The sequence below is a fragment of the Eucyclogobius newberryi genome, unplaced genomic scaffold, assembly GCF_026437365.1.
Source record: "Eucyclogobius newberryi isolate DKJ021-1_F unplaced genomic scaffold, fEucNew1.0.hap1 SCAF_1, whole genome shotgun sequence".
Lineage (NCBI taxonomy): Eukaryota > Metazoa > Chordata > Actinopteri > Gobiiformes > Gobiidae > Eucyclogobius > Eucyclogobius newberryi.
Window position 1 is genome coordinate 1880208 of NW_027315723.1, and position 15608 is coordinate 1895815.

Genomic DNA, 15608 nt, shown 5'->3' on the forward strand with positions numbered 1-15608 from the left:
CAACAACACAAGAAAAGACGACTAAACTAAACACAGACAAAATCACGGCACAATTGAATTACATTTGCCTCCGGGAGTCATTTTCCCCCCATTTGCCTGATGTCGGTCCCCATCTCAGTCCAGTCAGTGTTCGCCTCGTCCTTTTCCTGCCGCCAACAGAACGTTCAGGAAGTATCCAACCACTGTGTCCATGGCAGGTGTTCTACAGGAAGTATCCAACCACTGTGTCCATGGCAGGTGTTCTACAGGAAGTATCCAACCACTGTGTCCATGGCAGGTGTTCTACAGGAAGTATCCAACCACTGTGTCCATGGCAGGTGTTCTACAGGAAGTATCCAACCACTGTGTCCATGGCAGGTGTTCTACAGGAAGTATCCAACCACTGTGTCCATGGCAGGTGTTCTACAGGAAGTATCCAACCACTGTGTCCATGGCAGGTGTTCTACAGGAAGTATCCAACCACTGTGTCCATGGCAGGTGTTCTACAGGAAGTATCCAACCACTGTGTCCATGGCAGGTGTTCTACAGGAAGTATCCAACCACTGTGTCCATGGCAGGTGTTCTACAGGAAGTATCCAACCACTGTGTCCATGGCAGGTGTTCTACAGGAAGTATCCAACCACTGTGTCCATGGCAGGTGTTCTACAGGAAGTATCCAACCACTGTGTCCATGGCAGGTGTTCTACAGGAAGTATCCAACCACTGTGTCCATGGCAGGTGTTCTACAGGAAGTATCCAACCACTGTGTCCATGGCAGGTGTTCTACAGGAAGTATCCAACCACTGTGTCCATGGCAGGTGTTCTACAGGAAGTATCCAACCACTGTGTCCATGGCAGGTGTTCTACAGGAAGTATCCAACCACTGTGTCCATGGCAGGTGTTCTACAGGAAGTATCCAACCACTGTGTCCATGGCAGGTGTTCTACAGGAAGTATCCAACCACTGTGTCCATGGCAGGTGTTCTACAGGAAGTATCCAACCACTGTGTCCATGGCAGGTGTTCTACAGGAAGTATCCAACCACTGTGTCCATGGCAGGTGTTCTACAGGAAGTATCCAACCACTGTGTCCATGGCAGGTGTTCTACAGGAAGTATCCAACCACTGTGTCCATGGCAGGTGTTCTACAGGAAGTATCCAACCACTGTGTCCATGGCAGGTGTTCTACAGGAAGTATCCAACCACTGTGTCCATGGCAGGTGTTCTACAGGAAGTATCCAACCACTGTGTCCATGGCAGGTGTTCTACAGGAAGTATCCAACCACTGTGTCCATGGCAGGTGTTCTACAGAAGGAATATAAAGGATAAACACAAGGAAACAAACAAGAGCAGAAAGAGAAACAGACAAAAAACAAAACCAGCACAAAATAATCATCCATTTAGTGCAAAGTCTGTCCAATAAATTCCAAATGTGTCCATTGTGTGAATGTCCAGTGTAATGTCCAGTGAAATGTCCAGTGTAATGTCCAGTGTAATGTCCAGTGTAATGTCCAGTGTAATGTCCAGTGTAATGTCCAGTGAAATGTCCAGTGTAATGTCCAGTGAAATGTCCAGTGAAATGTCCAGTGTAATGTCCAGTGAAATGTCCATGATTTTAATTCGACCTAATTACGTGCATAAACTATACTGAAGTACAAGTACAATTACCTGAAAAGAACGACTCAATTACACTTGTGTGTGTATTTGCACGGTGGTAAAGGCGGTTAGCGCTCTTCCCAAGAAGGAGATCATGGGTTCGATTCCCGGACCAGACCGACATCACATGATCTCTCTGGGTGGAGTCTGCGTGTTCTCCCCGTGTTACTGTGGGGTTCTCTCCGTGCTCTCCGGCTCCTCCCACCGTCCAAACCCATGTGTTAGGTATAATTGGTAACTCTAAATTGTGTGAATAATTGTCTGTTATGTCTCTGTGTTGACCCTGTGACAAGCTGGCCACTGTCCAGGATGTACCCCGCCTAAGGCCCGAAGTCACTGGGATAGGCTTCAGTCACCCGCGACCCCGAAAGGGAACAAGCGGTAGAAAATGGATGGATGGAAGATAATCCTTTATTATCCACACAAGGGGAAACTTCGTTGTTGCACTGCAGTAGAAACAGGAGGAAAGGACAGATTATAGGAAGTTTTAAAAAACACACTCACATTTGTGACTCAATCCCAGTTACAAAGTGTGTTCAACTGGACATTATTTATGAAAATAATATATATATGATAATATATATTATATATATCCCCATGAGGCTTTTTCAGCTTGTCATGAGAATCATCATGTCATATAAAGTTAGGCCCTCGTGAAAAAGAGCATCGCCGTATGAGACGTCTCCTCTGGCGAGCCTGGACGTTTGACAGGATCTGGGAGCTAAAGCCGTAACCTCACGTCTTCCTCGCGTCTTCCTCGCGTCTTCCTCGCGCCTTCCTCGCGTCTTCCTCGCGTCTTCCTCGCGTCTTCCTCACGTCTTCTTCACGTCTTCCTTCCTGACGCGGACACCATGCTCCAAACACATACTTCCACCCATAACCATTGAGTCTCCCCAGCTCTTCCAATTGATTAAGTATGAAGCTAACAACTAGCTCAAAGTTAGCATACTGTCGATGGTAAAGTCCATGCATTTGTAATATTCTCATCAAATGTCTTTTGCTCAAAATATTACCGTCCAAAGCAAGTGTGGCCAGTATATCGCCGTAACTCATCCCCAGCATAAAATAATGTTTGATTTTGGAGTCACGGCCCATTGTGTCTGGTCTTTTATCCTTTTCACACACTTCCTGTATATACTATAAGAGCGCCACCAAGAGGTCACCTGCCAAACATAAATGATCACGTGATATATATAAAAAAAAACTAAATAAAAATCTGTGAAAAATAAAAATATGTCCACGAACATTTTTCAGAAAATGTTTTTTTTTTTTTTTCACGGATTTTTCCCCCATCACGTTCTCACATGATAATTCTCACATTCTCACATGATAATTATCACGTTCCCTCAAGATAATTATCACGTTCCTACGTGATATTAAAATATATATATATATATCGTGAAAATATAATATTTCGCTTATGTCACTTGCGGGGCTCCGTAAAATCGTAAATAAAACCATCACAATGCTAAAAGAGGCTCAGCTTTAACCGTGTTTATTGAGCCAAGTGGAGATATTTTAAACATAAGAAATAAACAATGGCAAATGAGCTTATTTCACACTTTATTCATTGTAACAAACGGACGGCTGGACAGTCCGTGTTGCACCGGGAGTTTGTGTAAAACGTGTCGTTACCAAACACTGCGTTGAGTAACAGCGCTAATGCTAAGCTAACGGCGCTAGCTTCAGGTCAGTTCCGGGTCCATGGTGTCGTCCTCCCCGCGGCTCAGGCTCATCTGGCGGCACTTGGTCAACAGTAGAATGGGAGACATGAGCTCCAGAGGTCAGATGCCCTCCCGGGAGACTGCGCTGCCCGGCCGGCCCGAGAGCACCATGAAAGTGTCCGGTAATACGCGCTTTCTTTAGCGTTAGCATGTTGTTAGCCTCCGGGGGAAAAGCTGATATAACTCGTAAAATCAGGTGATAAATGTGTGTTTCGGAACATAAACTGTGACTGTGAAAGCGTCTGCTGCTTCTGAATAAACCTGAAAATGTACAAATACTATTTTTATTTGTGAATGAAGCACATTTATTACAGTTTGGGAGATTTTAGCCTCACATAACAAACCTATAGAAACACACCGTACTGCGCATGCGTGCCACTCCGAGCTTTAGATAACTTCAAAATGTAAATTAAAAATAATAAAACACAAAACTATTCATATTTTATACTATATCATAATATTTTTTCCATATAAAGGATTAATAACTAATAAATAAACTTAAAGGGCCTCTTCCTGCTCCTCATGTTGTATCTGTTTCTGTTTTGTAATAATTCATTCGATCGCTGCAGTCGTATTAGTTTTAAATAATTGTGATCCTTTTACAAGCAAAATTAAGAAACTTAGACAGTAACGCTAAAGCGCTTTTTCATCTTTTGTCTGTTTGAATGTTTGATCTTATCCTGGTCCTGTTCTCGCTTTTATACTTAAACCAAACCAAATCCCCGTTTATTACTTCCTTTTTGTTCTGTTTCAGCTAAACACGACGTCAACGGCAACAGAACGACTCCTCCGTTCCCTGAAAACACGGAAACCGTCATCTTTGGTACGTATTCTCCCGGAAAATGATCAAGTTTACCACAAAAAAAAGCTCAAGGGACGAGGCTTAAAACAAAAACGTATATTATATCTTTTAGAGTCTGTATAATCCAAATAATAAATATTAAAATACAATGGTTTCTATCCATTTTTATTTTAGTTACTTTGACCATAATATTATGAATGAATTGGATTAAAATGAAAATATGTTTTTTTCACATTTTGTTAATAAAGATTTGCATATTTTGTATCCATTGTCCTCATTGGCCCGTAACGTGTGGGCGTGTCTCTGTGCTGTGTTTTAGGCATGGGCTGTTTCTGGGGGGCGGAGCGTAAGTTCTGGAAACAGAAGGGCGTGTACTCGACTCAGGTGGGCTACGCCGGAGGATACACGCCCCACCCAACCTACAAAGAAGTGTGCACAGGTAAAGACCAACCAGAACCAGCAAAGACCGACCAGAACCAGAACCAGCAAAGACCGACCAGAACCAGAACCATCAAAGACCGACCAGAACCAGAACCAGCAAAGACCGACCAGAACCAGAACCATCAAAGACCGACCAGAACCAGAACCAGCAAAGACCGACCAGAACCAGAACCAGCAAAGACCGACCAGAACCAGAACCATCAAAGACCGACCAGAACCAGAACCATCAAAGACCGACCAGAACCAGAACCATCAAAGACCGACCAGAACCATAGAAGTGTGGACAGGTTAAGACCGACCACTGAGGAACCAGTGTAATCCATGAAGCTCCTCTGTGTTTTTAAGTCCACACAGCTTCAGATCATGTCAGTGCTCAAAGATGAGTTTTCATTCACGTTGTCTTCTCATATATTCTTGTTAATTCTTGTTAATTCTCCACCGTATTGGAACTCAGCAGAACTCCGACTTTTCTTTTTTCCAGTTACTTTTGCTCAATATTGAGATGCGAATTTGTCCAAAACATAAAATAATGCAACCAATGACTGAAATTGACCAAAGGCGTGTCCTGATTGACCAAAGGCGTGTCCAGCAGACCGGTCAGTCGACTCCAGTGTCTGTAAATGTTTGTTTTCCCCAAAATTATTTGTACTGCCCCAAATAAATTTTCTGTTTGCTGTAACCCGAGTCAACATTTTTCAAGTGGCTCGGTCGGTAGGCAAATTCTTATTTTTTTTACTTTGAAGGCAAAAAAAAAGATCCAAATTTTGTCATTTTTTCAGTCGGAGTGACCACCAGGGGTCAGGCTTCTACAGTCCAGGGGTCAGAGGCTTCAACAGTCCAGGGGTCAGGCTTCTACAGTCCAGGGGTCAGAGGCTTCAACAGTCCAGGGGTCAGGCTTCTACAGTCCAGGGGTCAGAGGCTTCAACAGTCCAGGGGTCAGGCTTCTACAGTCCAGGGGTCAGGCTTCAACAGTCCAGGGGTCAGGCTTCTACAGTCCAGGGGTCAGGCTTCAACAGTCCAGGGGTCAGGGTTCAACAGTCCAGGGGTCAGGCTTCTACAGTCCAGGGGTCAGGCTTCAACAGTCCAGGGGTCAGGCTTCAACAGTCCAGGGGTCAGGCTTCAACAGTCCAGGGGTCAGAGGCTTCAACAGTCCAGGGGTCAGAGGCTTCAACAGTCCAGGGGTCAGAGGCTTCAACAGTCCAGGGGTCAGGCTTCAACAGTCCAGGGGTCAGAGGCTTCAACAGTCCAGGGGTCAAAGGCGTCAACAGTCCAGGGGTCAGAGGCTTCTACAGTCCAGGGGTCAGAGGCTTCAACAGTCAATGACGGAAAACGTCTCTATCAACCCGATCAGGAGACTAAATCTCACGATTTTAAGATATTTCAATCGACCTTTTGTACGCCGTTATCCTTTATTTTGGTAGCGAAGGCGAGCGGGGGGAACATGCGGGGGACACAGGCGCCGCCATGTTTGTTGTGATGACGCTGCTGGGCGTGTTTCAATCCCAGAATGCATTTGCGTAAGTCAAATTTTACACCCAGATAGAGTGTGACATTACTATGGACATGTCAGTGGCGCCAACAAGGACAAACCAACTTATAAAAAGCAATATAACGACTCCTGCGCGCCGTCTGTTTTATTATAGACGCATGTGGAGGACTGAAAATGAAGACGCACATGTGTTGCGCAGTGCGTTATCAGTTCTTTGAGATGAAAGACAGGTTTACCAGCGTGATAAAATATTCGACACGGCTCAGGACAGACCGGTCGGTGAAATAATTGAAAAATAAAAGATTTTGACGTTTTTTCAACAAAATGCTGATATTTTTTTTCAGTCGGCTAGTTTCATACTGGGTCGGTCGGGTTACGGCAAACAGACATTATTTTGCCTAGCCTTATGATGATTATTTTTATTATTTTATTTAAATGATTATTAGGATTGTTATTACCATCCATCCATTTTCTACCGCTTGTTCCCTTTCGGGGTCACGGGTGACTGGAGCCTATCCCAGTGACTTTGGGCTTTAGGCGGGGCACATCCGTATTCAACTGACCCTAGCTGCCCTCGCAAGACCGGTGCGGGCCACGGCGCAGGGCGCGGGCCACGGCGCGGGCCACGGCGCGGGCCACGGCGCGGGCCATTCACGCCAACACCGTCATCTGTAAACGAGCGGCTGTCACACAAATGAATAACTGTGCGTGTGTGTTTCAGGCGGGACGGGTCACTCTGAGGTGGTGCGTGTCGTGTTTGTCCCGGAGACAATCAGCTTCTCTGGACTCCTGAAGGTTTTCTGGGAGAGCCACAACCCGACACAGGGTAAAACACCAGAGCCACAACCCGACACAGGGTAAAACACCAGAGCCACAACCCGACACAGGGTAAAACACCAGAGCCACAACCCGACACAGGGTAAAACACCAGAGCCACAACCCGACACAGGGTAAAACACCAGAGCCACAACCCGACACAGGGTAAAACACCAGAGCCACAACCCGACACAGGGTAAAACACCAGAGCCACAACCCGACACAGGGTAAAACACAAGAGCCACAACCCGACACAGGGTAAAACACCAGAGCCACAACCCGACACAGGGTAAAACACAAGAGCCACAACCCGACACAGGGTAAAACACCAGAGCCACAACCCGACACAGGGTAAAACACAAGAGCCACAACCTGTTGCAGGGACGTGATGGTGGGACGTGACGTGGGACGTGATGGTGGAATGTGTTGCAGGGATGCGTCAGGGCAACGACTTTGGGACGGCGTATCGTTCTGTGATCTACACCTCGTCTCCTCAGCAGACGCAGGAGGCTCTGAGCTCCAGGGACAAGTACCAGAAGGTAACCAGAAGTGGCGCCCCCTAATGTTCATCTCCTCCACGTGTCATTATAAACACATGACGCTGGCGTCTCCTTTAACCCAGAGGTCTCCTTTAACTCTGGAGGTCTCCTTTAACCCAGAGGTCTCCTTTAACTCTGGAGGTCTCCTTTAACTCTGGAGGTCTCCTTTAACTCTGGAGGTCTCCTTTAACTCTGGAGGTCTCCTTTAACCCTGGAGGTCTCTTTTAACCCTGGAGGTCTCCTTTATCCCTGGAGGTCTCTTTTAACCCTGGAGGTCTCCTTTAACTCTGGAGGTCTCCTTTAACTCTGGAGGTCTCCTTTAACCCTGGAGGTCTCCTTTAACCCTGGAGGTCTCCTTTAACCCTGGAGGTCTCTTTTAACCCTGGAGGTCTCCTTTATCCCTGGAGGTCTCTTTTAACCCTGGAGGTCTCCTTTAACCCTGGAGGTCTCCTTTAACCCTTGAGGTCTCCTTTAACCCTGGAGGTCTCTTTTAACCCTGGAGGTCTCCTTTAACCCTGGAGGTCTCCTTTAACCCTGGAGGTCTCCTTTAACCCTGGAAGTCTCCTTTAACTCTGGAGGTCTCCTTTAACCCTGGAGGTCTCCTTTATCCCTGGAGGTCTCTTTTAACCCTGGAGGTCTCCTTTAACCCTGGAGGTCTCCTTTAACCCTGGAGGTCTCCTTTAACCCTGGAAGTCTCCTTTAACTCTGGAGGTCTCTTTTAACCCTGGAGGTCTCCTTTATCCCTGGAGGTCTCTTTTAACCCTGGAGGTCTCCTTTAACCCTGGAGGTCTCCTTTAACCCTGGAGGTCTCCTTTAACACTGGAAGTCTCCTTTAACTCTGGAGGTCTCCTTTAACCCTGGAGGTCTCCTTTAACACTGGAAGTCTCCTTTAACTCTGGAGGTCTCCTTTAACCCTGGAGGTCTCCTTTAACTCTTGAGGTCTCCTTTAACGCTGGAGGTCTCCTTTAACTCTGGAGGTCTCCTTTAACCCTGGAGGTCTCCTTTAACTCTGGAGGTCTCCTTTAACCCTTGCAACCTTCACGTTCCTTCACACGATCGTTAATAAACCTCATTCTCAGGCCTCGTGGTTTATCAGCTGCTGGTCTTGGTTGCCATGGCGATGTGCGCCTTCCATTGTGATGGGAGGGGCTTCTCTCGGTGAGGCCCTGTCACGGTGCAGTCGGGGCCGGGGGAGCCCTGTCCTGCCGCGGGGGAAGGGCTGCAGTCTGGGGCAGCTGACCAGTTAGCCATGTTAGCCTCGTTAGCCTCGTTAGCTTATGAGGTGCTCCGTCAGCTTGTGAGGTGCTCCGTTAGCTTGTGAGGTGCTCCGTTAGCCGTTAGCTTGTGAGGTGCTCCGTCAGCTTGTGAGGTGCTCCGTTAGCTTGTGAGGTGCTCCGTTAGCCGTTAGCTTGTGAGGTTCTCCATCAGCTTGTGAGATGCTCCGTTAGCTTGTGAGGTGCTCCGTTAGCCGTTAGCTTGTGAGGTGCTCCGTTAGCCGTTAGCTTGTGAGGTGCTCCGTTAGCTGTTAGCTTGTGAGGTGCTCCGTTAGCCGTTAGCTTGTGAGGTGCTCCGTCAGCTTGTGAGGTGCTCTTTTAGCTTGTGAGGTGCTCCGTTAGCCGTTAGCTTGTGAGGTGCTCCGTCAGCTTGTGAGGTGCTCTTTCAGCTTGTGAGGTGCTCTTTTAGCTTGTGAGGTGCTCCGTTAGCCGTTAGCTTGTGAGGTGCTCCGTTAGCTTGTGAGGTGCTCCGTCAGCTTGTGAGGCGCTCTTTCAGCTTGTGAGGTGCTCCGTTAGCCGTTAGCTTGTGAGGTGCTCCGTTAGCCGTTAGCTTGTGAGGTTCTCGGTAAATGCTGTAAAGGATCTATTTTTTACAGGTTCTGACGGAGGAAGGATACGGCCCCATCACGACAGAGATCGCAGAGGGAAAGACGTTTTACTACGCTGAGGACTACCACCAGCAGTACCTGAGCAAGAACCCCGATGGGTACTGCGGCCTGGGGGGCACCGGGGTCTCCTGCCCCATGGGCCTGGGCAAGGACTGAACCGGGTCAGGATCGGGTCAGGACCGGGACAGGACCCGGACAGGACCGGGACAGGACCGGGGATTAAAAAATATTATTTATCGTTGAAAAGCTGTAAGAAACTGAAAACAGATGTTTAAAAAAATTAATAATTAAATACAAGGAGCAAATATGAATGAATTGACCGTGTGCTAAAGCTAAAGCTGTAGCTAAAGCTGTAGCTAAAGCTAAAGCTGTAGCTAAAGCTGTAGCTGAAGCTAAAGCTGTAGCTAAAGCTGTAGCTAAAGCTGTAGCTGAAGCTAAAGCTAAAGCTTGATCAAAATGATGCAGATATTATTTTGTAATAAATGTACATTTTAAAATCCAATCTTTTGTTGTTTTTCTTCTTAAAACTAAAATAATCTGGAGCCACAATTTTCCACCAGCAAATGTTATAATACTAGTAATATGATAGTAAATAGTAAAATACTAGTAATATGACAGTAAATAGTAAAATACTAGTAATATGACAGTAAATAGTAAAATACTAGTAATATGACAGTAAATAGTAAAATACTAGTAATATGACAGTAAATAGTAATATGGCGCCCTTGTGGGCAGTGACAGGTATTACACCACGAGCAGATGTAGAACATGGATCATTCTGCGACGCTCAAAACTGTCTCGTTCTCCTCAAAATTTAACACCATTTTATAAGAATTTAATACAATTTCCTCCAAAGTTCGTTCTGTTTTTTCAACACATTTCAAACATCCTCATGATGATGTTCCATCGTTATTTTATATATATATATATATATATATATATATATATATATATATATATATATATATATATATATATATATATATATATAAATTATTCTATTTCAACCACAAAGTCTCCTGGCTTTATATTCTACTTCTCAGCTCTAAACCAGCTCTAAACCATGTCTAAACCAGGTCTAAACCAGGTCTAAACCAGGTCTAAACCAGGACTAAACCAGGTCTAAACCAGGTCTAAACCAGCTCTAAACAAGCTCTAAACCAGGTCTAAACCAGGACTAAACCAGCTCTAAACAAGCTCTAAACCAGGTCTAAACCAGGACTAAACCAGGACTAAACCAGCTCTAAACAAGCTCTAAACCAGGACTAAACCAGGACTAAACCAGGTCTAAACCAGGACTAAACCAGGTCTAAACCAGGACTAAACCAGGACTAAACCAGGTCTAAACCAGGTCTAAACCAGGTCTAAACCAGGACTAAATCAGGACTAAAGTAGCTCTAAACCAGGTCTAAACCAGGTCTAAACCAGGACTAAACCAGGTCTAAACCAGGTCTAAACCAGCTCTAAACCAGGTCTAAACCAGGACTAAACCAGGTCTAAACCAGCTCTAAACAAGCTCTAAACCAGGTCTAAACCAGGACTAAACCAGGACTAAACCAGGTCTAAACCAGGTCTAAACCAGGTCTAAACCAGGACTAAATCAGGACTAAAGTAGCTCTAAACCAGGTCTAAACCAGGTCTAAACCAGGACTAAACCAGGTCTAAACCAGGTCTAAACCAGCTCTAAACCAGGTCTAAACCAGGACTAAACCAGGTCTAAACCAGCTCTAAACCAGGTCTAAACCAGGTCTAAAACAGGTCTAAACCAGGTCTAAACCAGGACTAAACCAGGTCTAAACCAGGACTAAAGTAGCTCTAAACCAGCTCTAAACAAGCTCTAAACCAGGTCTAAACCAGGTCTAAACCAGGTCTAAACCAGGACTAAACCAGGTCTAAACCAGGACTAAAGTAGCTCTAAACCGGCTCTAAACCAGGTCTAACCCAGGACTACACCAGGTCTAAACCAGGACTAAAGTATCTCTAAACCAGGTCTAAACCAGGTCTAAACCAGGTCTAAACCAGGACTAAAGTATCTCTAAACCAGGTCTAAACCAGGTCTAAACCAGGACTAAACAAGCTCTAAACCAGGACTAAACCAGGACTAAACCAGCTCTAAACCAGGACTAAACAAGCTCTAAACCAGGACTAAACCAGGACTAAACCAGCTCTAAACCAGGACTAAACAAGCTCTAAACCAGGACTAAACCAGGACTAAGAAGAGGTTGGTCATGACTAGCCGGGTTGGAGGGTTTGATTTGTGTCAGGCATTTGTGGGGCAGCTAAGGGGTCCTTGTGAGTTTGGTGTTCCTGTTCGGTTGGCACTAGGTCATATAGGGAATTGGACAGGAGGAAGTGACGACGTGGCGGGAGCCGGGAGAAAGTAAACAGGTGGTCGACCGTAGTAAACATGGCGAACGGTCGTATCATATACATATTTTAGAAATAAATAGTGTTAAATGGGCGTGCATTGAATGTAAAACAAAGAATTGTGAAAATGTTAATCACATGGGTCTGGGTTTATCCCTAACCCTAACCCTAACCCTAACTCTAACCTTAACCTTAACCCTAACCCTAACCCTAACTCTAACTCTAACCTTAACCTTAACCTTAACCTTAACCTTAACCTTAACCTTAACCATAACCTTAACCCTAACCCTAACCCTAACCCTAACCTTAACCTTAACCTTAACCATAACCATAACCTTAACCCTAACCCTAACCTTAACCCTAACCCTAACCCTAACTCTAACTCTAACCTTAACCTTAACCTTAACCATAACCTTAACCTTAACCCTAACCCTAACCCTAACCCTAACCTTAACCTTAACCTTAACCCTAACCCTAACCTTAACCTTAACCTTAACCTTAACCCTAACCCTAACCCTAACCTTAACCCTAACCCTAACCCTAACCCTAACCCTTAACCCTAACCCTAACCCTAACCTTAACCTTAACCCTAACCCTAACCCTAACCCTAACCCTAACCTTAACCTTAACCCTAACCCTAACCTTAACCTTAACCCTAACCCTAACCCTAACCCTAACCCTAACCCTAACCCTAACCCACTAACACTAACCCTAACCCTAACCCTAACCCTACCCTAACCCTAACCCTAACCCTGACCCTGACCCTGACCCTGACCCTGACCCTGACCTTGACCTTGACCTTAACCCTAACCTTAACCCTAACCCTAACCTTAACCCTAACCTTAACCTTAACCCTAACCCACTAACACTAACCCTAACCCTAACCTTAACCCTAACCCTAACCTTAACCCTAACCCTAACCTTAACCTTAACCCTAACCCTAACCCTAACCTTAACCCTAACCCTAACCCTAACCCTAACCCTAACCTTAACCCTAACCCTAACCTTAACCTTAACCCCTAAACCTAACCCTAAGTTTTAGGTTTACTTCGTTTGGTTAAAACTAGTTTATACCATGACTTTGTATTAGCAAAAGTGAAGCTAACTCAACCCAAAACAAACTAGACTGTGCAAAAAAAATTTTGAACTCGAGATAATAAAGTTCTGGGCAGGAATCGAACCCTAAACCGTGTTTTTAACCATCGGGCCACAAGTCTGACAAGATCGTACAACGAGACAGTCAAATGATCTCTGTCACCACCAGGTGGACCAAAACCGTGAAGCAAAATGATGAACCGCAAGTGATTTGGGCCGCACGAGCGTCACCATCTTGGATTTCGTCACTTCCTGTCCAATTCTCTATATGACCTAGTGCCAACCGTGTGTGAAAGAGCTGCTTCTAAAAGAGGAAGAACGAGCCTTTCTTTATGTTCCAGAGTTCATTTGCACAGTCTTTAGAGCTCGGGACAGAACCACACAAACTTTACATTTGCAGCGAGACGTGCCAAACGTCCAGAGAGAAACATTAACACAAACAAGGTGAAAAAGGTGAAGAAAAGAGCCGAGGAACAAGCCGAGAAACTGCTGTCTCACTACAGGTAAATACATGTGTCACACTTGAGCTAAGTTTAGTGTTTAGCATCTTCAAATCTGCTCTGCTTTAACATGAGGCTGAACAGGGGCGCGGCCCCCATGGATCCGCCACTGGTGACTTATAGTTGTTGTTTTATGGCGGTTGGCATCCGAGTGTTGCATTACAGCCCGACTTTATTCCTTAGACTTTGTCGTAGTCCTAAAAGTTCTTCTTCCAGGGCTTTGACTTATAGTAGGATGAGGGGCCCCTTCAGAAGCTGAGGCTCCTACAGGGGCTTTATCTAGTGCAGGGCTGGGCAATTATTTTCCTCCGAGGGCCCGACCCGCCATCATTGGTGTGAAAAATAAAATCCCAAAAATTAAATATCAAATAAAATATCACTTTTCTGTCAAATATAGGAGTATTGAATCTATCATTGAATTCATTTCACGTCATATTTATGAAGGACACAAGTGCAGAAAGATGCCCGAGGGCAAAAAAGGAAAGAAAAATAAAGAATAAAATAGATATATATTTTTTTAAATATTACTTGGACAAGGTTGTCGGACCGGCAGGGCCGGCCCAAGCCTTCAGGGGGCCCTAAGCGAAAACATTTTTGGGGGCCCCTCACCACGTCATCAGAATCAGTTTTATTGCCATTGTCAGTGAATAATTCACATATGGAACTTTCTTCAACGCTAACAAAGCACCAAAACTCCAGGGCATCTGTTTGCCAGTTAGTTTATTCTCAACACCTCACAAGCTCAAATATTGATAACTTAAATCCCACAATGCAACTTGGTATTCCGCTGACATCACCTCTACTCCCTGTACAAATAACACACATCCCAGATATGTTTTTGGCTGTATTTGTGGGCGTTAAGGGTCGACAGCCACATTAGCAGTTTAAATTAATGAACAGGGGGGGGGGGTCTGGGGAAGATTTTCAGACTTTTTTGGGTCTTCTGCTGCATTTTAATGTGGTCCAGCCGCTAAAATAAGAGTAAAATGTTGAGGTTGTAATGCTATAAAATGATGATGTGATGAAACTGTGCCAGGAGAAAATGACTAAAGCCAGTTATTAATACATTAGTGTACTTAATTACTCAATACAATAATTGGCTATGAAAATAATTATGGTCAAATTGATTCATTTTAACTGAAAATGTAAAATTAATAGTTACTTTACTAATTTATCTTTTACAGCTCCCAACTGTTCCTTCTTGCCAAAGTGACAAAACAAGTTATATTGAATTAAACAAATGGCATAAGCATTGCTTGATTAACAATTAACACTGATAAAACAGTGCAAACATGTTATTCCCAGAGAATGAACAGAACGAGAAGTGAAGGTCCAAACCTAGTTATAGTGAAGCGACTGCGTTTCTGCAGCTTTGCCACTTTTGTATAAAAATATATAGTATTATTCTGTAACAGACGTAATCATAATATGTCTGGTTATTTTTCACTATCAATTTATTATAATTTATAACAAATAGTCTAATGATGCTTTTTAAATAAATTTAAATATTTTATTGCTCTATTAAAAGTTAATTAGAATATAAATGTTTGTTCTGATCAGAACATCACACACTGGACTCTGTGTGAAACAATGCTGCGATGTGATTGGCTGATGGACCTGACGTGCATAAACCTTTACGTTCCTCTTATTGCACTTTAAGAAGTAAAACAGACATCACGAGTCACGATTGATCTCACACATGGTGATGTGAGAGCGAGGGGACCAAACTCAAACCCGCTCATCTCTGACTGAGGCTGCACAGGGGCCCGGGACAGGGGCCCGGGACAGGGACAGGGGACAGGGGCCCGGGACAGGGGCCCGGGACAGGGGCCCGGGACAGGGGCCGCACACTCTTCACTCCAAAGTCTCACATCAGAGGTTCTGGACGAGAAGGGGCTCGTCCGGACCGGATCTCCGCCTCTTAGTGACCGGGGCATAGAGGCCCCTCACCGGCCTCACCCGCAGCTGACACTCCCGGGCTGGTGTAAATATTAATCTTATTATCTTTCATTCAGACATATTATTATGCGCGGGGCAGAGCTCTCGTCGCCTCCAGCCTGAGCGAACGTGACAGACTCGTGTTGTTTCAAACAGCAGCATTAACCGTCTCTTTGTAAGAGAAGTTCAAAACCTGGAGAGTGTTGTCGAGTTTGCAGTTTCTTTACATCGTCAAGAAGTTTCTTCTTTCGTTTTTCGGGGGGATATATTCCTCTGGACATGAGGACCACGTTCTGTTGTGTTTATGTTTTGCTCTCGAGCTCCTCGCGCACAATGAAGTTGACCAATCAGCGCAGGTTTGGTGTCTTGGTTGCCAGATTGT

The 15608-nt window shown here is 45.0% G+C and overlaps 1 protein-coding gene and 1 long non-coding RNA gene across 2 annotated transcripts in view; one reads left to right on the forward strand and one right to left on the reverse strand.

Annotated features, from left to right (window-relative positions):
- Nucleotides 1-15608, reverse strand: part of LOC140356021 (uncharacterized) — a 355422-nt gene that overhangs the window by 337693 nt on the left and 2121 nt on the right. The gene's annotated exons all lie outside the window — the stretch shown is intronic.
- Nucleotides 3305-9828, forward strand: msraa (methionine sulfoxide reductase Aa). Its single transcript, XM_072439936.1, has 6 exons — nucleotides 3305-3479; nucleotides 4112-4180; nucleotides 4479-4598; nucleotides 6811-6915; nucleotides 7338-7444; nucleotides 9315-9828. The coding sequence occupies exons 1-6, from the start codon at nucleotides 3338-3340 to the stop codon at nucleotides 9480-9482; spliced, it is 711 nt and encodes a 236-aa protein (XP_072296037.1). The 5' UTR covers nucleotides 3305-3337; the 3' UTR covers nucleotides 9483-9828.

Coding starts and splice junctions, on each gene's coding strand:
- msraa (XM_072439936.1), top strand. CDS start 3,338: ATGGTGTCGTCCTCCCCGCGGCTCAGGCTCATCTGGCGGCACTTGGTC. Junction 3,480..4,111: donor GAGCACCATGAAAGTGTCCG/GTAATACGCGCT, acceptor GTTCTGTTTCAG/CTAAACACGACGTCAACGGC. Junction 6,916..7,337: donor GAGCCACAACCCGACACAGG/GTAAAACACCAG, acceptor AATGTGTTGCAG/GGATGCGTCAGGGCAACGAC.